Source organism: Podarcis cretensis (assembly GCF_951804945.1).
Source record: "Podarcis cretensis genome assembly, chromosome: 4".
Taxonomy (NCBI): Eukaryota; Metazoa; Chordata; class Lepidosauria; order Squamata; family Lacertidae; genus Podarcis; species Podarcis cretensis.
The window spans coordinates 27,545,580-27,573,381 of NC_137173.1; the positions used below are offsets into that span (position 1 = coordinate 27,545,580).

Sequence of the window (27,802 nt, forward strand, 5' to 3'; positions counted from 1 at the left end):
GAACCAATAAAATCTTGTAGCACTGTTCACAACTTCCTTCTGTTTAGAATAAGTATATTTTTTTAAAGAATTCCATCATTCTGCATGGTCAGAAACCCAGTTGCAAACTCACCTATCACCATCCAGATAGCAAATCGTATCCACGTGCCAACATCCAGCTGCATCATGAGATAAACATTCACAAAGATGCTCAAGATCGGAAGGATGGGAAGAAAGGGGACCTGGAAAAAGAACAGAAACCAGGTTGTTGTGCCTCTGGATGGCATTTTTGGACAAGCCAGTTCCCAACACCACATTATCGATGTGTGGTTGCACAATCCATTTGTGACGACTGAGCCTCCTATATCACATTGCCAATGGAGGGGCATATGAGAATATCATTTGCTTTCAGCTGGTACCTAAAACTGGCCCTGTAAAAAATTCATTAGCAATTTAAAAGAGCAATAACATCATCCAGGAAGTTCCTCTGGAAATGGAATTCATGTCTGCTGTTAGTTTAATTTTGCCTTCCAGATGCTGTTGGAGCATTTGGCTTTACTATTTTATTTCACATCACCTGGGACCTTTGCTTTAAAAAATAAAAATGGAAAAGCCATGTATAACTTTTAAAACTAGTACTTAGCTGGGGGAGGAGTATTTGGGGTACTCTCTCTTTTTAGAGAGAGAGAGAAAAGCAAAGGGTACTTAAAAATCCCCACCCACCCCCTTTTCAGGGTTAAAAGTCTGTAGAAAGAAAGAAGGCTGAAATACAAGTTTGGTGGGGCTTTTTTTCCCTTTTTTGCAGCTCAGTGAAAAGAGAGAACAAGAGCTCCTTTCCAGGGGCTGCATCTCAAAGTGTGGAGCTGGTGCTTTTGGAGATTACGCTGAGATTGCCAAAAAAAGAAACGCAGCCTTGCATACCCTCTGCCTGGCCGCTATTAAACATAAATAGACAGATTGCCAGATGAGAAGCAAAAGAAAGGAATATTGGGAGTGCTGAAGGTCAAGCTGGAGGTGCACATAGCCAATCTGCGTGGGAAAGTTTGCTCTGCGCCTCCTCTCCCCCTGCCCATGCCTTGCTAATTCCTGCCCTTCTAGAAAAAGCAGGTTAACCTCCATTAATCTCTCTTTCCATGCATGGAGCCAACAGAGACTCCGACTGCTTCCCCAACCCACAACCACCCCAGCCCATTCCTTGCAGACCACTTGCCTTAAACGAGAGCTTGGTTTTACTTTCAGGTTGTCTCCAGATAATCACTGTGAAGAAGAAGCAGAGGAGGAAAACGGCCACAAGCAGAGCAATAGCCCACGGGGTCCCATTCTTCAGAGCATCTTTGCCAAGGACAGTCCAGCTACAGAAGGTGACGATAAGAACACCTGGAAACAAGACACATGGAACAAATGTTTGCTGCGCTGATTTGGTGGCGGGAGGGAAAGACTGAATACAAAAGCAACGGTAATTTTAAAATCAAGCCAAGAACAGTAAAGTTCGTAGCAAATGCAGCGACGCATTGCAAGGTTCTGTAGTTTTGATCCTAAATCTGTGCATGCACAAATGTTCTGGGGCAAGTCTGCCCCTGTTCCTATATGTTTCAGCAAGAGATGCTGCAAGTAGGTGGATGGGTCAAATCCATTTCCAACTCCGCTCTCCACCAGTACGATCTTATGTCCCAATCCAACAAAAGGAACACAGGGAGCAGACTCATTCTAAGACAGATCAATAGTCCACCTAGCTCAGGGTTCTCTGCTCAGACTGGCAGCAGCTCTCCAGGCAGCTCTATGTGGAGATGCAGGGGACTGAACCCAGGACCTTCTGCATGTAAATCAGATGCTCTATCACGGCACTATATAGCCTATAGGCTTCTATATGTACAGCCAACACGGATGCAAGTTCATTTCTGGCTGCTCATTCAAAACCATATTCTGATGCTCTTCCAAGCCCCGGGGATTAATCTTCTGATATAGACTGGGGGGCACAAAATTATATGACTGCAACCAGAGTTCACAGGCCGTAAGTGTGCAGACTCTCTTAACCATCCCCAATGCTGGTGTCACCAGCCTCAACTCCCATCAGCCAGCATGGTCAGTGGTCAGTTGTTGTACAATTAGATCTGGAGGGCACCAGAAAATTCTAACGGAGAATTAGGTCTTGACAAAGGATCTAAAAAGTGGCAGCTCCCGGTATTTAAACAAACCCATACACTACGTTTTATGGGAGTTTTGCAAGTCAACCTTACAAAATGAAGCTGCAGCTGCATGCGTTATAGAGAACTAACCACATTATCAATGTCACATGTTCGGAGAAAGGCCAGAGCAGAATAAATTAACAATTGCACACATGAAACCAACTCTTACCTATGATGCAGGAGGAGACATTTACTACGGACCCAGAGAGTTTGGAAGGATTAGTATTTTGGGGGCGGAAAAAAGCTTTTAAGGAGAACTTCTCTCCCTTTTCAGGCAGAAATGCAGTCTGAGATTCACTGGTGCTCACGGACTCGTTGTTGTCTGCCTCATCATTTGTACTAGCCATCTGGTACGCCAAGTTCGGCTGCTCCGGTTGGTACCTAAGAGAAAAAAAGAATTGGACCACATTAAGCCCCATCCTATCACCTGTAACTATAAGAGAGTCTCACCTAATTATGTTTTCTTCCCAAACTGATTCCCAGGCATTGAAAACAGTGACTCGGAAGGAGAGGGTTGCTAAATACCACTTAAATCTTCTAAGCCAGTGGCTGTCTAGAATATTGCTCAGTATCCCCAGCAGGAAAGAGCACGGCCAGTGAGTCACACCTACAAGCTGTAGGATTGGGCCAAGGGTGAATGTGGCACTGGGGGGGGAGAGAAAAAGGTGACACATCCCTGAACTAGTCTGATGAAGAGTTCAGGACAGTTCTGAAGCTTGCACACTATATTATGATGTTTTGGTTGGCCTAAAAACACACACACCATTGTCCCAATTTTGGAATTTTTAAATAAATAGCATCTGGAACACTTGAGAACCATCTTCTCTGCTCTGTAACACAGAAACGTTGTGCCATACCTTAGCACCAACACGCAGGCAGCCACCAAGGAGTAAGCAAGAAGCGTCCCAATGGACATAAGATCTACAAGATCCTTCAGGTCCAAGAGAAAGGCCATGACAGCTGGTGGGAGACGAAGAAGAGACAGATAATGCAGTGGGGTAAATCCATTTCATATATAAGACTAGTTAGCCATGACAGTTCACTCCTTATTCACACTTTCATTCCAAGCAACCCAAGAGAAAGACAGGAGTCCCGTGCCTTAAAGAAGTGTTAAATAAAGGCGTAAGAGAAGGCAGTGGAGACGACCACAACAGCTCTTCTCCCTGCCCTAAAACCCTGCTCCTAAAGCAGGGGGCATTTTGTATCTGTGGAAGCACCCTGTGACTTTTAGAAGCCTGATTTTCCACACAAATAAATATGAATACCAAGGCCAGCATTCAAAAAAAGAGCATTTAAACCCCGGAAGAGATTTGCTCGTCCTGTTTTCACAAACAGCAGCAGTCTGTTGAAGGCTGCTTATTAAACAGAGGCTCTGCTTGGCAGAGGAAACAGCAAAAAACAGTAAGAGTACATGTGGGTATGTTTTAATCCTGGTCCAATTCTTTGCATGATGCAACAGACAAAGGAACTGCCTGAAGCAATTCCAAGATGAGATGCAATCGCAACACTAAACTCTAGAAAGTACAAGGCATTCTCCTTGCATAACACTTAAGTGCTTTATTTGAGGAACTAATGAGAATGTGCCGATGACTGGGGTGTTAGCTCAATCTGCTCATTTTAAAACAGGATTAGCTACTCAGTCCTTTCTTCACGAATCTTGGGGTCTCACCAGCAATAGCTCCCGAGGTTATTGTAGCCATCATGGGAGTCTTTGTCTTCTCATTAACACGAGCCAAGAACTTGAACAGTAGTCCATCTTCTGCCATAGCGTAAATAACTCTTGGCATTGGAAACATGGAGCCAAGGAGACTAGAAAGAGACAAGGGCATCACCTAAGCTCATCTTGCATTCACGAGGCAAACCATCACTGCAAAAACAATCTAGCCATAGAGTCTTTATCTCTACTTTAAGGGAAATTACTTTCTCTAGGAAACCAACACCAGCACCTAAAGAAGGGATTTGTAATTTATCGAGCAATGGAAGACAAAGGAAAGGTTTTGCCATCTTGCAGTTGCGAGATCTAGATGTTTCTCCTTCCTTCCCATTCCCAAGGGCCACAGGATGCACAAAACAGCCTTAGAAACATCAGGTATCCCAACTTATTCTAAACCCAGTTAGCCAGCCATATCAGCTGAGCCATATAAGCTCCTACAAAGAAATGGTTCATATTTTACTCCATAGCAAGGCTGGTGTTAGGTCACTGCCCTTAGACTGAGTGACACCAGTGACCCTCTAGCTCAGAACTGTCTATGCCAGTGTTCCTCAGCCTTGGGTCACCCATATATTTAATCTTAGCCAATGGCCAGGGATGATGAGAACTGTAGTTCAGCAACATCTGGGGAGTCAAGGTGGAAGAACATTCATCCATGCTGGCCACCAAAAGATTTCAAAAGTTTTCAGACGGCGTTCTTCCCCACCATTTCTGGGAGATAACAGGGACAGTGTATCTTGCAGGCAAAGGAAGCACTCCTGTATCACTGAGCTACAACCCTTCACCTATCATGGGAGGGATTTTTTTAAAAGCCCCCCCCTCTCTCCCCCCCTCCCCACAATCTGCATCTATGACATTGTGAAATGAGGCCAAGGCGAACACAAGCAATCTCAAAGGGTCTTTGTATTCTGGGCATTTACGTCTTAGAACAACAGGGCAGGTGAGCACAAACCCCACTGAGCAAGTAGCAAAGGAAGCCCCAGCATCTTACCTTGTGGATAAGGCACAGAGTGAACCAACAGCCACTGCATAGTTTGCACCATCCCATCCCACATACTTAAAAGCAACAGGCAGGGGGCTGTTTTTATCTAACATGTAGTAAGGCATCATGAGGGTAAGAGCAGCCGACACACCGAAGTATGCAACAAAGCAAATCAGAAGCGATGCAACGATTCCTATTGGAATTGCTTTCTGGGGATTTTTCACTTCCTCACCTACGAAAAGAAAACAGCCACAAAGACTGAAAATGTTATTACAGAAACAATGAGTGGGATCAATCCTTTCTTTTAGCCGTTATCTCCCCCTTGCAACCCGATGAAATAATGGGGGGGGGGGAGCTGAACCTATATTCTCCCTCAATTCAAGGGGTGCCAAGAAGCTTCAATTGCAGGGAGTTTTTGAAGGGGCTGTTTACTTGTTAAGATGCCATTTCCTCTCTTGTTCTTTAAAATATTATTTTGCAGAGTCAAATTTTTAGCTTTATTATAGTTGTGTATATATACTGCATTGTATTGCTTTACCTATCAAGGTGTCCCAAACTGTTTTACAGTAACAAAATACACAATCTATGAGAAATTAAATATGAAAAAAATATTTTCCCTACAACTTTTGTTGATATTTATCAACTATGAGAGCTAAACATTTTTAATTTTTTTAATGGAACCTAAGATCTTTGAAGGCACAGATAGGCAAATTTAGCCATGTGGGATCTGCTTTGGGTGCTGCTGTTTTTTACCATAGGCAGCAGGTGCCGGGTGCAAAACAAGGGTGTTGGTGTTGGGGGGCAGAGGGAGAAGAGGAACAGTTGCAAAATGGTGTCTCTAATGATTAAGGCAATTAACTAAGGCAGTATAAACCTACTGAGGTGCAGTAGATCAGCATGAAGACATGGCCAATGGCAACCAATTTATGCTCCTATTTTGCAAGTGGGGTTTATGGAAGCTGAGAGAGAAATGATTAGTACAGGGACCAGATTCTGAAGACCAGTTTTCCACACCACCCCCATCAATTTTCACTTGCTATTGTGAAACAACAGAGAGCTGGAAATCCTTGGCAACCTTCAGTAAATTGCCAAGAGATATATCGGTAAATCCAAATTTACCTTCTGCCCACCCACCTCCCACCCCTGTTCTAAGGGAACACAATAATTTAAAAAAGCTTTTCAGTAAACTCATTCACCTGCGGGTCATACGATGGTCAACAGCAACAATCTACTGTGCATTTTATTCAAAAATAAGGTTTTATTAAAGCTTTTTTCATAATACAATAAGATAAAGGAAGCTAATCTAAACAAAAATAAAACCAGAGAAAGAAAGTGAGAATAAAATGCAGAGTCCTCTCTCAAAGGAAGCTCTTAACCCTTGTCTCAGACTGTGCAAAATTCAACTGATTAGTTGACATGCTCTACTATGAATGCTGTGCTATACACATGTACCTGGGAGTATCCTACTGAATTCTATGGGGATTACTCCTGCGTAGATGTGTACAGGATGGCACTGCACAACAATAATCAAGGAAGGCTGAACAAAATAATAATGACTGCAATTTGGAACTCCTTGAGGTGACTGCTATTGTGCATGTCACACAGATGTACTGAATCCTTTCTTCCCCAAACTAATTTGATAAGAAAGAAATTTAATGAACTCTTCTTCGGATATGCATGTAACCTATTAAGCAATTACATAGAAATCTTATTTCCTTCAGTACCTAAAATAGTGTAATCGTACTGACATTTTGCAATATGTGCATTTAATTCCGTTGATGGAATTGCCTTTTTAAAAAATGACAACCATATTGCATGATATCTAAATATAAAAGCAAGTGGGTTTTTACATATTGCAGAAGAGGGGTTATGATCAGATTAAGAGATTAACGCTTCATAGGCATCTAGAATCCGGCTCAAAAAAGCATAATTGGCTATAATTCTGCACCTGGGAGATAAACTCATCAGAGGTCAAGTTATCATGCACAACTTAGCAAGTTCTGATCATATCCATTACAAAAGACCAGACACAGGACATGCAGGAAGTTTGTGTCACAAGGAGGCATTCACGCAAACATGAGATCACATACAGCATGAAGGTCACACTTTACCATTTGATTCTGCTGAATCCACAGACTAACCCTTAACATCTAATGTGGATCTACAGGACTTTGCTAGTTTTAAATCCACCTAACATTATAGACTTGTAAGGCTAAATCTCCTCCCAGAAAAGGAGTCTGCATTGAGCGCCTGTTGAATCTTGCAGTGTGTGAGTAGTTCACTTTTACTGCATTCTTATGATAAAGAACACAGTGGAAACATTGAACTGGTGTATGCTGTCAAAATCACCCAACACTTCACTCTTCTCCTGTTCCTGCCTTGCTGCTGAGAAACAAGCCATAGCCTGGCTTGTCATGTTGTCCATACCTGGACTTGTGGTTTGCTCCTCTCCCATAAAACCACAAATGGTATCTAAGAACTCTGCTCATTCAAATTAAGCCACAATTTATTTCAACTATAGTTTAATGTGATGTGTGAACCAAGTCCCAGTGGCCTAAACTGCACAAGGAAGTTGGCAGAACTGAAACAAAAGTCAACCTTGACTAGAAGGAAGGAAGGAAGGAAGGAAGGAAGGAAGGAAGGAAGGAAGGGGAAGAGTGATAAGAAGACAGACTAGAGCCTTGGGGTGTAAGAAAAGGTCAAACTTAAAATATTTTAGGCATTTTTGGTCATTTAGCCCTTAACTTATCAACTCTCCATGGCAGCTGCATGATATAATCAGTGAACTTTACCCAGTAGTTTGACGCAGAAGACCCGCTGAAATCAATGGACCAATATTAGACATATCCATCTGTTTAAATGGTCTACTCTGAAATTGGCTACAGCTCAGTACAATTAAATTAACTGAAATTGTACTCAAGCCATGAAAACCAGGCAGGTTGTTAGCTTTATGGAAAGAGATTCCACATGCGTACCAAAAAGTATATTTTCTTGAACAAAAGAAAAATAGCCCAGACAAACTTTGGTGTATCCTGGCCACATCTATGCCTTGCAGAAGAGGCTTAAGCACTGTAGGTGCTCTGAAGAAAGGGTACACATCTTCTGACTGGCAAGACAATGCTGGTGTTCACAGGTTTTCTGATTTCTGGCTTATTATGGTTTGCCATGGAAAAGCACTATGCTGCCATCTGCTCCCAAACCATAATCTCTGTTTTGGATGCAGCAGGAAGTCAGAACTTCCTGATATATTTATCCCGCTTGCACCAGGGAAGGCGGGATCAGGCAGAAAGAAGTAGCACAGTGCTTGTTCCACAGTAAACCATGGTAAGCAAGAAACCCTTGCTTATTGTTGTGTGCAAGCATGGCTGGAGTGTTTAAAGCCACGACCACAGAAAGGCAGCCGATTTGGAGAACAGAATCAAAAAACTGTTTGCTTTGTTTCACAAATTTAATGTAAACATTTTTTTAAAAAATCCCTTTCCCCAAACACTGAGTGGGTGAGCAAGAAGTGACTGTTCTTTGTTAAGTTATCACCTTCTGATCTTTAAAAGGGCTCCCTTGTACAGAAAGTACATTTAGTAAACAAAAGCAATTAGTTAAAAGACAATCTATCAACTAGTAGTTCTTCAGCTATTACTTTCATTCCTCTTTGCAGGACTGCTGCGGCTTATGGGTGTCCACACACAACTTTGCTAATGAGGGAAGAACTGCCACGTTTCCCTTTGGCCCCCATTCCCCAATCTTTGTGATCTCATGACCAGCAACATACAAAGAAGGCCGAACTGTGGGCATAATTCATAATGAAGTACAGTATTTATTCACTGTGAGTCCTGGGTCCTTACCTGTGGTGGCAATGCAGTCAAATCCCACAAATGCATAAAAGCATGTTGCTGCCCCCGAAAGAACTCCAGATAATCCATAGGGCATAAACCCACCAACACCATGTTCTGGAATGGTTTCACTAAAAACAGGCAACAAGAGATGTAGGTTATTCCTCTCAACAAGACTAGTAGATTCAAAGGACAGTTTGCAACACACTGATGATTTCAAGAGGAAGAATTGCCTCCAAGAAGACATGCAGTTGACACATCAATGGTCCATCTACAGTAGAGATGTATGCTGATTTTACACCAGTTTTAGTTGCAGGTGAGGATTACTGCCCTCATGTCCTGATCTGGGCTTCCCACAGGTGTCTGACTGGCCATTATAGAAAACAGGATAGTAGATCGGACACGCTTTTGGGTCCAATCAAGCATAGTTTAACTGTCATGGCGTCCCTCAATGAAACTTGAGAACTGTAGATTGGTAGAGACACTTAGAGAGCCAGTGTGGTGTAGTGGTTAAGAGCGGTGGACTCATAATCTGGTGAACCGGGTTTGCGTCTCTGCTCCTCCACATGCAGCTGCTGAGTGACCTTGGGCCAGTCACACTTCTCTGAAGTCTCTCAGCCCCACTCACCTCACAGAGTGTTTGTTGTGGGGGAGGAAGGGAAAGGAGAATGTTAGCCGCTTTGAGACTCCTTCGGGTAGTGATAAAGTGGGATATCAAATCCAAACTCTTCTTCTTAGATCTGTATTCTGCCCACTCCAACCCCTGTCCAAAGCACAGTTCTCAAAATTCTTTGGGGCAAGGCACTGACTATTAACGTTTAAGCCATTTAGCAAACTTTGGGGGCTCTATACCCTGCTAAAAGTACAAAACCTGTAGATTTGAGATCATCACAAACCATAGCACATGAAGGCTATAATACTCCCAGTAGACACAGGAAATTATATTAAAATCAGTGGGACTTACTTCCAAGTAGGCACAGATAGGGTTGAGTAACACATTTTGTTATTATCTGGAGATTAATTTATTAATTATTATTATTATTATTATCATCATCATCAACAACAACAACAGCAGCAGCAGCAGCAGCAGCAGCAGCAACCACAATACAGGTAGGCTAATTTGCAAAATGTTTTTGAAACCATTCAGAAACTATTTTTCAAAAAGAATTTTTGATTTCCTATTGTTAAATCTAGCAAAACTTTGTAAGTCACAGAGAAGATTTGAAACATCTGACTGCTTCTTCAGAGGTTTTGGCCAAAGGATACGGAGCTTAAATTCACAAAGAGCAGTGCAAGAAAATCAAAAGGACACCTCAGAAGTTCTTCACTTAGACCAGCCTTCCCCCAACCTGGTGCCCTCCAGATGTTTTGGACTAGAACAGTCCCAGCCAGCACAGCTGGGGCTGATGGGAGTTGTAGGGCAGCAGGTTGGGGAAAGCTGGCTTGGACCCTAATTCTGTACTGAATGTGTCCTCAATAATTTTAGCCTGGCAAGGCCTTCACTACGACGCCCAAAATAATCATATGCAGTTGCCAGAGCGTTTGTTCCTAGTTCATTTTGTTCCAAGTAGGCTCAATGTTTTACTATTTTTCTTTGTGCATTCAATAGCAGAGTGCTTTGGCTCTGTGCTGCATAGAACAATCTATACACAAACTGTTTGTGTTGAACAAGTCTGCCCCGCAAAAACAGAATTGTGGCTCCTTAAAGACTAGCAAGTTGGTTGAAAGTGCCAACTCCAATTAAGCAATGGCCACTTAATTGTATTCCACCCTCAGTCACTTGACAGGGACAGAGAAACTTTCCCCCATAATTTCCCCAGCAATGACTTGTCATAGCCACATGCTGGCCGTGGGCAGGGCCAAAGTCAATGGTGAGTGGAGCAACACCTTTTCTCTCTCTGCCATCCCATTCTGGTTCAACCATGGTTCTGAACCAATCACTTACAGAGGCTAGCCCTTGCACGAAATCCATATGGAGAAACGTTCTATCTCCTGGATGGACCCATTTCTTTTCAAAAACTCCATGCCCCATCCAATTTAAAAGGCCTATATTTTGTTTCCAAACGTCACAGACATGCTTAATTAACTCAAGCATAGCCAAGAGGCATTGTTACGTAAATCTAGCAACAACTCCTAAATCCAGTTATGCAAGACTGGGTGATGAATGCCCAACAGATGTACTTAGAAGGACTCTACTGCACAGCCCAGAATGAAAATGCAAAGCATCTCTATACGGCTGTCACCACTATTCCTAAGCAAAGGAAATGTTTCCCTAAAAGACGAAAGTGGAGGAAAGTGCAAGTAGCAGGCGTGAAAGGAAGGTGGCATTACATCACCAGCCTCTCAAGATATTTATTTATAGAAGGATTTGTGGACTGCCTCCGGAAATATAATTAATAATAATAATAATAATAATAATAATAATAGAATTTATATACCACCCTATACCTGCAGATCTCAGGGTGGTTTACAGAATAAAATCAAAATATAAAACCACAACATCCATAACCAAAATAAAAACAGCCATCCAATAACTCCCCCCCCAAAAAAAACATTTTTAAAGAGCATAGGGTGTCAATCAAATCAACCAAAGGCCTGGTTAAAAAGGAACATTTTTGCCTGGCGCCTAAAGGTGTATAATGAAGGCGCCAGTCGAACTTCTCTAGGGAGAGCGTTCCACAGACAGGATGAGCCACTGCAGAAAAGGCCCATTCTCGTGTTGCCACGCTCCGGATCTCTCAAGGAGGAGGCACACAAAGAAGGGCCTCAGAAGATGTGTAGAAGATATACAACAGTTGAACTAAAAACAACAATCGCAGCAATATATCCAAACATTTAAAACATGGGCCAATTAACACACATGAAGAGCAGTGCTATATAAAAGCAGCATTGCAGATCAGACCCTGCTCCTGGCAGTCAAACTCAGCAGAGAAGTTCTGGTCCTAGGAAACAGGGCAGGGGCCGGTGTCCTGAGCCAAAGGGCACTCTGTGTACCCTAGCACGGTTGAGAAGAACCCTCACAGTGTTTCATAGGAGATGGTAAGAGGAGGAGTCCTCTGCTACTGGAAATATTGAGGCAGACTCATAGATTGAATTTCTGAAGGATTCTAGCAAATAAGCCTACAAACATGTGTTACTGCATGTTAAAATAAAATTGAACCTACTTGTGTGAAGGATCCGAGATGTTTTCTGGGATCTGCCAGTGTTTAATTGATCCCTTCACAAACCCCGACACTATCACAAAGCCCAGGACAAGGACGTTGATACAGGTGAACACTTTGTTAACCATGGCAGATTCTTTCACACCAAAAGTTAGAAGTCCTAGAAAATGTACAGTGGATAATTAGACAAGCTCTCTCAACAGCAAAGGTATTTTGTCTCTGGGAAGATCAGCGCTTTCCTGGGTGCACAATTTGCCATGCTGCTAACCTGTTACATTATTTTTAGCACAGTGAGTTGCCCCAAGGCTCGATTCAGACATTACAAGCAAATACAGTCTTGCAGTCATAAACATGCTGAGCTCACATACTCCCTCTTACTCGTTTGCTTCAGTTCTTCTCATCTCTTCCTCCTCATTTGCAATAACCATCCTTCCCCACAGAAATTACGGAGAGGGGCATACGAATTCCACCTTTGGTTTTTTTGCCCAGGCTTTCCGTGACCTGCACAATCAGAACCTGATCTGTATGTTTGAATCCCCTAATCTCCGTTTTATTGGTTTTAGGCTGCATTATTAATGCTATTGTTTCTTTAAAAGAACTGTACACCACTTAAATACTGTGAAAATATTAAGCGGTTTATAAATGGTTACAAACAAATCAATAAAATCTCCTGAGAGGTTCGAGAAACAGAAACAATCTACAGAGTTTTTAACAATTAAATATGGGACTTTAGAGAAATGTTGGGTTAGTTTGGTCTTCCTTTTAGGGCCAATTCAATTGAAGAAGTCAACCAGTTTGCCCATTCAGGAGTATTAGAAAATACTCTGAATGGACAAATCAATTGACTTCTTCACTCATTGTAGTACGCTATGAATACGCCCACATTGAAGGCAACATTGCAACTCCAAGGCAGCATTCTCTAACCTGGTACAGGAGTGGCTCAACCTGTGGATGGAGCCATAGCAAGTGTCTCCCAGCCAGTAGTGCTTTTGCCACTTAACAAGAGAGGATGGGGCAAGGCAGTGGCTGCCTGGGTGCACCAGCAGGAGCATCAAATTGTCTCCTCCAGGGCATCTCTTCAGTCCTGGCCACGTCCCTCCTGGAAAATGGAAGCAATGCTACTGCCCGGAAGCTATTGCTGTAACTCCTCCACAGAGGCTTTTCCCGCCCTCCAGATTTTTTTACATAAAATCCCATCAGCCCCAGCCAGCATAACTAGTGGACAGGGATGGTTCTAACTGCAGTCAAACAACACCTGGAGGGCACTAGGTTGAGGAACGCTGTGAATGGCCACAAACTAGAGGGCCTACACAAGAAGCTCCAGGCATAAAAAACAAACTTTGGAGGCTTTTATTTTCCACAATAGCATTCCACTCACAAGTTCAACCAGGCCACTGTTCCACAAATGCCAAAATATACCAGGGAGAAAATTAGTTTGTGCAGTTTCATATCCAGCACATTTTGCATGCGTCTTCAAGGCTGGGTGGTTTCTCCTTTTTTAAAAGAATAAATTCTGCACTCACTAAATAAATAAAGTCCATACAGCGTTTCAATGTTTTGACTCTTGTAAGATAAACAGCCATCCACCAGCATGATGGCAGCCCTGTCTTCTTTCCCCACATCTTCCTGGCTGGAGCTCTAAAGGAATTGGCAGACTGTTGAAGTTAACAAATCCAAGTTCTTCTGCAGCGTCTGAAGACTTCCAGCTTGCCGCCTCCTCTAGGGTAATAAGCATTGTTGCTGCCTGACACCCATTTCCACTAAAGCGCCTACTGCGCCTTCTTTTATCAAAGCAATTTCAAAGGGAAGATGGCTGCTGCAGTCCTAACTCTGCTAGCTTTCCAATAGGTCAATCTGACACTTGAGGCAAACAAAGCAGCTTTGAAAACAAGGCTAGGGTGTTTGCTCTTCCTGGGATTGCCAACAAAGAGAATGCAGAAGGACAACAAATTCTTAGTCCAGAAAAACTTCCCAAACCAGCTTTCTCTCTCTGTCTTACCTGTTAAGATCAGGATAATGAAAACAGAAAAGACGTCTGGATATTTTGCTAGAATACCAGGAGCATTCATGGACATGTACTGTTGGAAGAACATTCCAATATGCTTGCCTATGAGTTCGTCAAACGTTGCGCTCCATGCTCGGGCCACACTTGATGTCCCTGTCAGAGAATAAAAATTGGGAGTTGCTTAGTTGCTTAGTTAATATCACACTATATCCATTGATTTCAGGGTAATTTGTTAAATATAAAAAACCACAATTGGTTATGTGATGCAATTGTAAATCAAAGAAATTAACAGTGGAAGATTTGGGGCAGAGACTTCTCGCGCTGTGATTTATATGCCGGAACAACACAGGGACTGTTGTCAATCCTAACATGGATTCTTCAAGTTGATAATACAAGGCATTAGGGTCGGGGATTGGAGACCGTTGGCAACTATTCCCCCCCTCCCCGGGATAAACATTTTTTATTATTATTATTCACAAACAGAAAGAAAATGAAAGACATAGTTACAATTCATAAACCATTTTTTACCAAACCCGAACTCATATATACTAATAAACAACTATATTTTGCACCCATGTGACTTTCCTCCACCACAACTCGACGTTCTTTACTGCATACACTTATTTACATTGTGTCCTTATGTTGACCATTTTATTTCTAATAATAATTTTACCTTGATTTAGTTCCTCTTTACATACTTGATCTAAGCATATCAATATGTTTTCTTTAGAACAGTGTTTCTTCATATAATCTTCAAAACATTGCCATTCCTTCCTTAGACTCGGATTAGACTGATTTCTTATGGCTGCTGTTAGTTTGGCTAATCCTATAAATTCATATAATTTATTTATCCAATCTTCCTTTGTGGGGATAGTATCCCCTTGCCAGTTTCTAGCAAGTAATAGTCTGGCTACGGCTGTGGCATATAAGAATAATATTTTCTTATCCTGTAGTATGTCTTTGCCTAAAATGCCTGATAAATACGCCTCTGGCTTCTTTTCTATCGAAATTTAAACATCTTCTTTAATTCCTTGTGAATACACCCCCAGAAGGTCTTTACTTTCTCACAGCCCCACCATGTGTGTCCCATTCCTATGCCCATCCCTCAAGGCTGCCACATACACTTGCTTCTATTAATATACAATAAGCAATGGGGGAAGCCTCTTTCCATCAAATTTACCGTATTTTTCGCCCTATAGGACGCACTTTTTCCCCTCCAAAAATGAAGGGGAAATGTGGGTGTGTCCTATGGGGCGAATACAGGCTTTCGCCGCGCCAGCCTCCGGAGGGTCGCGCAGAGCTGCCAGCCCTCCCGGGGTCCGCGCAGCTCTGCGCATCGCTCCGGAGCCCGGCGCCAAGCCGCGCCGGCCTCCGGAGGGTTGCGCAGAGCTGCCTGCATTAGGAAGCCTCAGCGCGCCCGGACTTCGCACAGCTGTCCGCAAGCCTGGGGAGACTGGCGCGGCTCCCTAGGCTTGCGGATAGCAGGCTCTTCTGGGGGCTGGGGTCGGGGAAGCTCGGGCTTCCCCCGCGCCAGCCCCGTGCCTGGGAGGGAAATATATTTTTTTCCTTCATTCCCCCCCCCAAAAAAAAAACTAGGTGCGTCGTATAGGGCGGTGCGTCCTATGGGACAAAAAATACGGTACCTTTACTGGCTATGCTCATGGTTAGACACATATAGTTGTTGATTTATTGGCAAATCCATTCAAAGACTTCTAGTGGATGAGTTCCACATGCTTAGCCCTCATTGACTTAATTCAATTCTCTATCCTCTGCTTCGGAATCTACTGAACAGAACATTGTACTCTGTTCTGTCTCCACCCCCAACGTTCAGCCCGGACATTGAGGTCCAGCAGCAAGGGCCTTCCCTCACTGCGAGGTTGCAGGGAACCAAGCAGAGGGCCTTCTCGGTAGTGGCACCCGCCCTGTGGAACGACCTCCCATCAGATGTCAAGGAAATAAACAGCTATCTGACTTTTAGAAGACATCTGAAGGCAGCCCTGTTTAGGGAAGTTTTTAATGTTTGATGTCTTTAATATTCTGTTGGGAGCCACCCAGAGGGTATAAATAATAAATTATTATTATTATTCCAATTCTGTAACAAACATTATACCCCATCAACATGCTTACAGCACCAGGGGAAAGCGAGACAGCTATGGCATCTTACCACGAGCCCATCTAACCTTGGCCAAGAAATATTCTTCTCAAGAGCAGCATAGTATACAGGGGCCAGGAGCTACTCAGAGAACTCAAGAGGTGTGGTTCACAGAAGTGTGGTGAGAAAGGGTAGTAGGGGCAACAGATTCTGCACCACAAATTCAGCTCTCCAATATGGTCTCCCCATTTCAAAAGTTAACAAGGACGGAGTGTGAGCAGACCAGATAGAAACAACAGCCATGCTGCAAAGCCCATGGGGAAAAGTTTGCCTTTCATCGCAACACAACTGCACAGATAGTTTTACATAGGATGGAGCATTAGAAAGCAGTGTCAGGATTCAGGAATTTAGTACCAGAGAGAGGAAAGCAAGAAAATCTGGTTGCATGAGGAAGCAAGGCAAGACTGACCTCTTCTTCTCAAACGGGGGCTGTCCCACCTTTACTGTGGCCAAAATTACTGACTTCAGGCAACTGCTATAGCCATGTGAGCCTCAGTTACTCCCACTGGGCTAATGCACTCTGGTCTACCTGTGGGCTTCTATTCCCACCATCCCTGACCATTGGCAATGCTTGCTGGGGCTGGCTGATGGGAATAGGGTTGTCCAACAATTCTTTATTTTATTCCTGCATTGCAGGGGTTGGACTAGATGACCCTTGGTATCCCTTCCAACTCTACAATTCTATCATAAAAATTTTATACTGCTTGATTGGGGCGGATGGGACCTCAAAGCAGTTTACAATATCTAGGTGGCACCATTTTGGAGGAAGTGATTCAAGAAGCTGTCAGGTTGCTCAGTTCTATAACCCAGATGACCACATGAACGCTATGGGCTGGGACTAAGATAGATTATGCACAGTGCTAAAAATGAACGCATTTCACCCTTCAGTATACTGTTTGTGACTATTCGCTGACCACTCGTAGAATGCACTTATATCCAGTTCTTAAGCTACTAAACAAAGCTTTGAGGAACTGCCTGAAAGGAGGAAGTTAAGGCGAGGGCCCATTCTCTGATCAACAAGAGTTGTGTTTTGCAACATTTATAAACACCTACAAAAGCAAGGAAATTCCTTAAAATGATGTGCATGAAAACCAAGGAGATGTAAATAAATAGGGAGCTTTTGAAGTTCAAGATACATTCCCTCCACACCCTTCCCTACAACACCACTCCTATTTCTCTCCTTAAACAAATTCTATCCTTAGAATGAATTCATGCTGTGCTTCAGCAAGTATTTAAAGAAATACAAGCAAAACATTAATATCTATCCTCCCACCTTAACACACACAAAACTAAATGCCTTCTCCTTGCAACAAAAACTGCCCACTGGAAGACTGTACTAAATAGCTTGGATATCATCAAAGACCAACATTGTTCAGCTACATTCCAGGAACTGCCAAGCAAAAACCTGCTTTGAGCGGATTTCAAACCACAGTCGCTATAATGATGCAGAAGTCCCTGAAGGTGCTCCTGGGTAAGTGATGCAATGTCAACATGTTAAATTAATCTTGCTGTCTGGGCATAAAAAAAGAAGTTGTTCTAAATGAATATGAGGCAATAAACACCCCAGTTCCCTAGGGACACTACTACAAGGAAAGCCAATTCCTCAATGTTCAACAAAATAAATTTATCAAATTGCATGAACTGTACAAATATTTGGTCTAATAAAAATCAAAAGAGCTTCACTGAGACAATCTACACTTCCAGAATAATTATGGGATACTGCCTTATAGGGACTGTGCCATTTCGGCCTGTAGATTGGGGCGGGGGGGGGGTTATCACATTCTTATTTGCTGCCTCCGTTTTGAAAATTCTATGCAAGCTTCCAAAACACACATGCACAAAACCCCTAGTACATCAATGAAAGAGGCCTAGCTCCCTCCTGAATGCGCCAGTTTCCTACGCACTAGAATTTTTATATAAAAATGCATTTAAGCATGCAATGTCCTCCTACTAACCGGGCCTTAATTTTCACTCACCCTATTCATTCTAAAGCCCTATTAATTCATTCAAAAGGATGTGCTGGCCATGCATGTGGTGGCAGCCACTCCCCAATGCTCCAGTACACACCAGGCACACCCTGTCCTCCCCAAACCCTTCCCGTGTCAAGCTCTGAAGGGACTTGCAAGCATGGCCACACAACCTCCCTTCAGCATCAAGGGTGGAGCAGACATACACCTGCTCCCTTCTACCTCGTTTAAGGCCTCATGCATTCAAAAGAACACATGAATAGTCTAATTAACTTCCTATAGAACTTTGCGTTCAGCCGCCTTAAACTTGAGTCGTATACAGACATTATACTCACAAGTGAACAGAACATATGAGACGCGTCTGCTAGCACCAGCACCCCTGTCGTCCATGTAGGCTCCAAGTAGCGCAGCATTCTCCAGGCAGTCTCCATGACGACAAGAGGCTCCCTGCTGCAGACAGCCATCCTCCACCTGATGAAGAGGATGCTCGTCCACCATCTCTCCCCCCTTGCACGTCCTACTGCAGAGCATAATGCCCAAATAAGGCTTCTAGGACTCATCAACCTACATTCTTTATGTACATGAACTTTCCTCGAGCATAGTGCCTTCCAGATGTGATGCTGGGATTCCCAACTCCCATCATTCCCAACCACTGGCTAGACTAGCTGGGGACGATGGGACATGTTAGTCCAACATCACCTGGAGGGCAACAAGTTGGGGAAGGCTGGTGTGCATCACGTCGCTGCGACGTTCCCTAGGTTCCTCACAAGAGCCGGTCGATAGGTGGTGACTCAAGTCAGTTTCTGCACTACTCCGCTGAGTCCTGTATTCCCTTAAAAACAGCACCTACTGACTTCCAGAGAAGTCTCAACTGCATCCACACAAGACAGGTGGGGTGAGATGTATTTACCTTAGAACCCACCCAGACCAGAATGTGGGCACTTAAAACATAAAAGTGTATGTAATTGCTCCTGAACAGGAAGTTGTTAAGAGACAACATTCTTATAGTTCTCGCTTCCTGGCCTAACGTATTGCCTGATCTCTTTTTACATATGCTTTAATTGTCCCTTTCATCTCGCTTCCTCTCTGCCTGCCTCAGAGCCCCCCCCCCACTCCCCATTTTGCCACCAACACCCTCAATCTGACACACACAGCAAACTCCACCCAACAGTTCCCTGGTCTTATTATTCCACTCACTCTTCTATCAAGGTTATATTTTATCTTTCGCAAGTTATTTCCTCCATAATAAAGCACACAGACACATTGCCCTCCCTGCAGTCTTCCTATCAGGGCCCTGGCTCTGCATTCTGAAAGTGGGTGAGGCAAGAACTTGCAGCTGCCAGAAGCAAGGCCTTCACAGCACTTGCTCTCCAGCCTGATGATGGAAGGGAAGATGGGATACGAATGCAATAAACGGGTTCAAAATCCCTACATGCTTTTACATAGAGCTGAAAGGCACCCCCGGCTTTATGTTGCAGAAAATGAAACACTGGCAATTTCTGTGTTTTCTGGCTTGATTTTAACTACTATCCTACTTTTCTTTTTCTTTTTTGTAAGCAGCTTCGAGTTTCAGAAAAGCAGCATGGCAACATTTTAAGCAATCAATCAATCAGATGTATGCATAGTGATGAATGTTCGTTCACATGTGCTCTGTCCCCTTATCAGGTGGTCCCTTTGTGGATTCTGAGAGCACCAATTATCTAACTAAGAGGAAAAGAGGAATTGTTTCAGATTAAGTCTCCCCAACTCTTCAAATTGCTGGTCAGGAGGCAAAAACGAGAGCTTGCTTCTGTGAAATCAATCCAACATAGGAACCGAAACACAAATCTCCTTTTTGCTGGAACAGTAACTAAAGCTAACAGGGGGGTTTCCACAGAAAGATTGAAGCAACAAGAAACTGTGGCCCAATCTAAACACCTGTAAGCCTACTTAAATGGGTTTAGATTACACCTTTGTTATTTTCCTAGTGAGAGTGCTCCTTCACTCACTATCCGAGCCTGAGTCTGTTACAGAGTCCTCCTTATCCAAATATATTGCGCATTTCCTATTACAACATAGTAACTTGCACAAAGCGCTTTGAACTCTCGAAAAGGAAACTACAGCTATAAACAGGGTATGAAATAGTTTTTCACAGATCCTGCTGTGCATTTTGCACAATATAATCGGAGCAACGGCACAAAAAATTACCCACCGATGACATAGGAGAGAATTAGGTTCCATCCCGTGATGAAGGCCAGCAGCTCGCCGACGGTCACATAGCTATAGAGATAAGCTGATCCAGTCTTTGGGACTCTGGCACCAAATTCCCCATAGCAAAGTCCAGCCAGCACAGAAGCCAGAGCAGCAATCAGGAAAGAGATGACAATGGCAGGTCCTGCGTTTTCTCGAGCCACTGCCCCAGCAAGAACGTAGACTCCTGCCCCAAGCGTACTGCCTACGCCAAGGGCAACCAAGTCAAAGGTGTTGAGGCATCGTGACAGCCGGCTGGCCTCACTTGTGCAGTCCACCACTTTCCGACGAACCAGCTGCTGTCCAAAACTAACAAGTCCGTTGTAGGCCATCTTCTTGATGAAACCTGGAAGGGTGGGGAGAGGGAAGGAGAGAGAACGTGCAAATAAATCACTTATAAGTACAGTGGTATCTCAGGTTACAGATGCTTCAGGTTACAGACTCCGCTAACCCAGAAATAGTACCTCGGGTTAAGAACTCTGCTTCAGGATGAGAACAGAAATTGTGTTCCGGCAGCGCGGCGGCAGCGGGAGGCCCCATTAGCTAAAGTGGTGCTTCAGGTTAAGAACAGTTTCAGGTTAAGAACAGACCTCCGGAACAAATTAAGTTCGTAACCCAACTTACCACTGTATTTGAACCTTCAAAGTGGTAAAGGGACCCGACCGTTAGGGTTCAGTCGCAAACAACTATGGGGTTGCGGCGCTCATCTCGTTTTATTGGCCGAGGGAGCCGGCGTACAGCTTCCAGGTCATGTGGCCAGCATGAATAAGCCGCTTCTGGCGAACCAGAGCAGCGCACGGAAATGCTGTTTACCTTCCCGCTGGAGTGGTACCTATTTATCTACTTGAACTTTGACGTGCTTTTGAACTGCTAGGTGGGCAGGAGCTGGGACCGAGCAATGGGAGCTCACCCCGTCACGGGGGTTTGAACCGCCGACCTTCCAATCGGCAACCCCTAGGCTCTGTGGTTTAGACCACAGCACCACCCACGTCTCCTTCAAAGTGGTATTATGCAGAAATAGCTTTGTCCATACGCCATCATGCATAAAACAGGATATGCACAACCACAGAAGTCAGTCCATTGGTCCATTTAGCTCAGTACTGCCTACACTGACTGGCAGTAGCTCTCCGGGGCTCCCAGTCCCATCTGGAGATGCCAGGGACTGAACCAGGCCACATTCTGCACAAACTCCAATTTCCAGATTACTTTCACAGGCAGAAAGTGCATCACAATCACCCAAACATGAAGTTACCAGAGCATAAGTCACCATGGCTAGGCTATCTCTGTCCAGCAACACCCATAGCTACTCCATGCCACTCGAGGTCACCTGGGCCTCCAGGTACAAAGCTGGATCAAGGAGTATCCCCTAACTAAACTACTTGGTCTTTCAGAGGGTATGTAGCCCCATCCAGAACAAGTTGCCTGTTCAATTCCCAGGCCCAAGTACCACCCAGGCACCGGACCTCTGCCTTGTCAGGATTCAGCCTCAGTGACAAAAGAGAAAAATTTATGGCTTTCAAACAAAACTGCGTTTGATGTTTTGCTTTCCATCACATTGAGAAGCATGCTTTTTTACCAAATAGTAACCAGTCTCACTTCTGGGAAGCTCTGGGCACTTAGCCCACAACCCAACACATCTAGCTCTGTGCTGAACTGCGGTCCTGTTCTTCGAACAAATGATCTTGCTTAGTTAGGGTCAGGCAATGCTCTGTAACTTATGTGCACACACAAACCAGCTGCAGAAAGCTGCTACCTAGAGAAAGGATTATATTGGGAGACAGTATGCTTCTGAGTACCAGTCACTAGAAACTGCAGGAGGGGAAGAGTGTTCTGGAGCTCACATCCTGCTTGCTGGTTTCCCACTGGTGTTTAAATTGCTCTTCCAACCTAAAAGTTTGAAAGCCTAGTAATTTTCAGAAGCAGAAGAAGAGTAGGAGCAAGATCTAGAGAGGACTAGAGTGGTTTTTCTGTGCTTTGCATAGCCTTTTGGCCTTCCCCATGTCTAGTAGAAGAATGCTAATATGGAAATATGTGGATTTAATTAAGCTTTTCTTCTTGCAGAATTTGGGTTATGTTAGTGCCTTTAAAAAATGCAGACATCAAATAGTGAGATCAGGAAGGGTGAGGCTAGACTGCCAGTTCTGAGTCCCAGTGACATCGTAGGACTTTCGAGGCTTGTTGATTATTCCTTCATTCAAAACAAGCACAAATCCTAACTTTTCATCTTCTTTTCTAGCAACAGCGGATATTTTTTGCAGGGGGAAGGAATCTGACTTTCAACAAAGATAAATGATTTTTTTGTTTAATGTAGATTCCTCAGTGAAGAGGTGACTAACTTTTTTCCGAGTTAGCAAATTCCCCCCTGCATGCTTCCCTCTTACAATCAAGAATGGGGAAGCAATTGTTTTCCCAAGAAGTGGGTTACTTTGAAATGCTGCTTATTTAAAACAAGCTGTTCCTGCATATGCAGGGGTCAGATATTCCAACCATGTGGACCAGATAGATAGATAGATAGATAGATAGATATAGATTAGATATAGCATATCCATTTATTGAATCCAGAAAGCACATTTGATTGGCTCATTAACATGCCCCCACGGCTACAAGCTCAGCCTGTTCTGCCTAGCCAGATGAATATCTGGTGGTATTCATCACCAGAATGTAGCTGTATGAGTTAAATAGCTTCAGCCAGCCATATATATACATATACATCAGGGGGTGCGGGTGGCGCTGTGGTCTAAACCACTGAGCCTCTTGGGCTTGCCGATCAGAAGGTCGGCAGCTCAAATCTGCACAACGAGGTGAGCTCCCATTGCTCTGTCCCAGCTCCTGCCAACCTAGCAGTTCAAAAGCATGCCAGTGCAAATAGATAAAAAGGTACTGCTGCAACGGGAAGGTAAACGGCGTTTCCATGTGCTCTGGCTTCATCACGGTGTTCCGTTGCGCCAGAAGCGGTTTAGTCATGCTGGTCACATGACCTGGAAAGCTGTCTGTGGACAAACACCAGTTCCCTCGGCCTGAAAGCGAGGTGAACGCCGCAACCCCATGATCGCCTTTGACTGGACTTAACCGTCCAGGGGTCCTCTACCTTTAACCTTTTTTACATTTACATGAAACCAACAGAAGCAAGGAACGTTATCTCTGCAGTGTCCTGCTGGCTTAAATGCACTAGCATGTAAATTTCCTGTGGGAACAACGTTCTGTTTATATGTATTTCACATTTCCTGAGGTACTTTCACTATGCTGAACGACACTGTACGTACAATAGATACTACTGTTTTCTTCAATACCTATGGGCATCTTTTGCCTCTACCTCTCTCCAGTTAGAATGCTCAGCATTCATCCTCCCCTCCCTTCAGGTTTAAGCCAACCATTTATAACTATTCTGACCACATTCTTCTTTAAACAGGACCTCCCCAGCAGCTCTGCAGCGATTGCAACAAACCGTTCAAATTGCATCATCACCGAATGCCTCTCTCCTGCAGTGCTGGCAAATAGGCTTGAGTGACAGGCTGTGTGTGTGTGTGTGTGTGTGTGTGTGTGTGTGTGCTGCGCACATGTACCCACACACCTTACATTTTAACGGTATTTCAGTAAGCGACAAGATCAGAACTGAACAGCTTGTCAATAGAAAGCATTGCCATGGCAGCATCACCCACACACTTATTTGCCTTCAGACACTAATGTCAGTCATTTTATTTTTTTAAAAAAAGTGGGTGGGTATTGAGCCCAGAGTGGGTACTGACTCTTGCGATATATGTACACCTATTAATGAAAAGGCAATGCAACTTACGTCGCTTGCATAACAGCTAGAATTATTGAATGGTGGGGAGGGAATTCTTCAATAATCATATGAGAAATACTGCTTATAATCAAACTTTCATAATTTTCACAAGAGCAAAAGCACATTCACCATGCTGTTCTACAAAGGGTCACAACGGTCAGGACCTAACAGCTACATTCACAATATATACATTAGAGTTGATGTGGCTATGGAGCTACCAGTGTTGCTAGACTACAAATCCCATCTTCCCTGACTATTGGTATTACTGGGTGGTGCTGATGGGAGTTGGAGTCCCATGAGATCTGGCAGGCCAAAAGTACCCCACACCTGATTTGTGGCTTTAATCTGCTGAAGATGCTCAAGATCCTGGCTTCAAAAGGCCCTGCAGAAATGAGATGATCATATGCAGTATATTCCTTAATTAAAATCACATTTACAAATCCTATACAAAAAAGAACTGAAGCTTTAAAAATGCTGGACTCAGAAAGGAATATTATCATCTATTGAAAAAGTGACTCATAACTGCTGCCTCACTCATACATAATTGAATGTGCACTGGTAGCTAATCGTTCTAGTAGAAAATTAGGAATGTATATTCACAGAACCATAGAGTTGGAGGGGTCCCTCAGGATCATCTAGTCCAACCCCTGCAATGCAGGAATTTGCAGCTGTCCCACACAGGGATTGAGCATTATCATCACCACACTCTAACCAAATTAACTATCATCTTTCAGATAGTTACCAATTATTCTGTATGAAGAAAAACAAGTTTAAGTTTAGCAGACTCAGCAGGGACCTGCGGCCAATACCAGCTCTAAGATACATTCTCAGAGGACACATTTTTTCAAACACCTGTTTGTCGCATTCACATTTCATGTGTAAAAATGCATTATATAAAGAGGCCCTTAGAAAAAACAAGTACTGAGAATACCGATTCATATCTCCGATATTTAGTGATTAGTGTCTTCAGGCTACACATTCTAAAACTACAGTGAAATCTGGGGGATCGTTCTGGAACAGATGGTTTCGGAATTTAATCTGAGACTCTTAATTTGTACCACTTCTGTGGGTTATAAAGAAAATCTAAAAGGTGGAGACCCCAAGCTGGCTGTATAACTCCCAGATTACCCTTTTCTAGGAAGTGGTCTTTAATCTACACCATCGCAAGGAAGTGTACTTTCAATAAAATCCCTGCCACGTTTGATACACAGTGCATATCGTTCTTAGCTAAATAAGCCGAAGATGCATCTGAATAAGGATGTTGTCTTTGATGCATAGGAGGTGGTTTCATTTTCTTTGTGGGCTGCAATTTTCTAAAAGAGAAAGAAAGAAAGAAAAGGCAGGCACAGTCTGTGGGGCTGATTCAGAAGGCTCGGTAAAAGTGGAAAGAATTCTCAGTCAAAATGGAATGTTCTGATCTTCTAGCAACAAAGGTCCTATGCATCCTGCTTTCTAGACATAATGAGTGTATATATTTGTGAGTGTGCAAGAGAGGGACATAAAACACAAGTATCCACACCCTAGCAATTTTCACTTTCCTTCTTAAAACCTTGGAAATGCAAGGTTTCTCTCTCTCCGGCTCCCCCCACTCTTCTTTAAATACATAAAATTATATTTCTAGAGCATGATCAATGTACACAGAGCTTGGCAGTTTCCTAACACTTCTTCTGGAAGGAGGAGGGAAGATTTACAGTTTACAGTCTCCCAACCCAGCAGTTTCGTCTCTGTACCCCCAAGCACTTCAGATTTCCTCCCCACTAGATAGGGGCACAGCTTACTTGCAGAGTTCCTCTAGGGTTCCTAGGCCCTCTCTATGCCACATACAGTGGTGCCCCGCAAGACAAATGCCTTGCAAGACGGAAAACCCGCTAGACGAAAGGGTTTTCCGTTTTGGAGGTGCTTCGCAAAACGAATTTTCGCAAGACGAAAATACCGCTAGATGAAGAGAATCGCGGAACGGATTCTTTTCGTCTTGCGAGGCACCACTGTAACTGTGGCAAAGATTCCTGCCACCACCACCACCAGATTAGGAGGGAAACTGGAGTTTATTATGCTCGCCAGAAGAAAACAGCACACTTGCCATGGAAACTGCAGAACCTCATCACTTAAGGGATGGGAAGTTTAATGCAAACTTAGAAAAGGCGACGCAACCAACATTTACTGTGGCAAAACCCCCAAGGTGCAGAGAATGAGGCTACTTCCCACTGAGGTGTTAAACCTGGTCTGCATCACTTCAGACACGACATGCTAGTGGGGTCCAAACATTTGACCGTTCTTCCAGAATTGTTGAGTGCTTTATGGGTACATAGAAACGTAGCATGTCTAGAGAAATAGGGGAAAGGAAACGTATTGTGTAGGTTAACATTCATTCACGAAGGCTCCCTGCCATTGAAATGTTACTGCCCAGATGAAGGTTTACTACCTCAGAGAGAAATAGGCCCGAGTTTTGACGGGGGGGGGGGGGAGAGACATGGCAGCATAGAAGTATCAGGTCATGCTGTAATATCACCATGGAAACCAAGAATGCAAGTCCCACAAGCATCTCCTGCAAGCTGACTTAACCGGCAGGGCTCTACTGGACAATACGATTATAAAGAATGTGCTGCGCTTAATAGACTAGGGGTTTTATTGGAAGAACTTAGGCTGGCTAATAATCATCTGGAAAAGAGGCTAAATTCCACAGGGATGTTTTTAAAGGAACTTGCAATAACTCTTTAAAAGGTACTGAAATGGATAGGCCACACAACCAATACTACCAAGCCAACAGGAGGCATTTATACTCACAAAAGCAGCATCCCTCTTTTAGCTAATTTTGTTATGTTTCCTAGTAATGAGGAAATGTTCCTAATTTTTGCACAACTGGGTATCCATTGGGCTATCAGCATATCCAGGGGATCACATACCTTATATACAATATTTTTAAAAATCCACATTAACAGCTCAGTGAGGAGAAGGTTCCACAGCCATGGTGCCACCACTGAAAAGCCTCTGCCAAAGGATTTCACACCAGACAACTTATTCAGGAAAGGGACTATAAAGAAAGCCTCTCTGACTGGTTGTAATGTAGAGGCAGGTTGATACAAGAAAAGGTCTCTCTCATTTGGGTCTCAGGTTCTTCAGTGCTTTAGGTGCCAACCTAGAACTGGGCTCAGACGTCAACAGGCAAACAGCTAAGCTGTTTAAGTAGTAGTGCCACTGGATAATTCCACCGTGATCAACTTAACCTTTGGAAGGTTCTTTGCATATCATTTTGTTTTTAGTGAATATTATTTGTACACCAATTACAATAAATTGACTGACAGGTAAGACAGCTCAAAGTGATCTGCAGGGATGGGGCAGTTTTGAATTTAACCTGCTGATCATATCCACTTCCTTTCCCTGGTTTAAAATCAAGATGGGTGGGGCTGTCACACACAAATTATGCACAGTGTGGAAAAAGCAGAAAAAGAAGGTTTTTCTTTCTGTCTCATGCAATAAAGCTGAATGTCAGAAGATTCAGAACATGTAAAATAGTACTGTAATAGTAATGCATAGTGAAACAATGGAATTTGCTACCACAAGATGTAGTGAGAGCACCAACTTTTAATTTAAGGAGGGGTAGGACACATTCATGGAGAACAGGAAGAACACCAGATGCTGGGAAAGATGAGAATGCTACTGTGTTCATGTCCTGCATGCAGGCTTCCCATAGGTATCTGATCAGCCACTTAGGATGCTCTATGCCTTTGCATCTTTTTACATTCTTAGGGCTGCAGCCTTAAATTAGTTCTACTAAATGTCCTACTTCCGTTTTAACATCTTCAAATTCAAAACAAT

The 27,802-nt window shown here is 43.5% G+C and overlaps 1 protein-coding gene across 1 annotated transcript in view; it reads right to left on the reverse strand.

Annotated features, from left to right (window-relative positions):
• SLC7A1 (solute carrier family 7 member 1) overlaps positions 1–27,802 on the reverse strand; it is a 41,683-nt gene that overhangs the window by 6,604 nt on the left and 7,277 nt on the right. The window contains exons 2-11 of the mRNA XM_079974281.1: positions 20,165–20,548; positions 13,849–14,007; positions 11,853–12,009; positions 8,701–8,819; positions 4,868–5,090; positions 3,835–3,974; positions 3,023–3,125; positions 2,335–2,546; positions 1,190–1,356; positions 113–221 (exon numbers count right to left, since the gene is read on the reverse strand). Coding sequence (XP_079830407.1) covers positions 113–221; positions 1,190–1,356; positions 2,335–2,546; positions 3,023–3,125; positions 3,835–3,974; positions 4,868–5,090; positions 8,701–8,819; positions 11,853–12,009; positions 13,849–14,007; positions 20,165–20,534 — 1,759 coding nt within the window. The 5' untranslated portion in view covers positions 20,535–20,548. The remainder of the gene's footprint in view (positions 1–112; positions 222–1,189; positions 1,357–2,334; positions 2,547–3,022; positions 3,126–3,834; positions 3,975–4,867; positions 5,091–8,700; positions 8,820–11,852; positions 12,010–13,848; positions 14,008–20,164; positions 20,549–27,802) is intronic.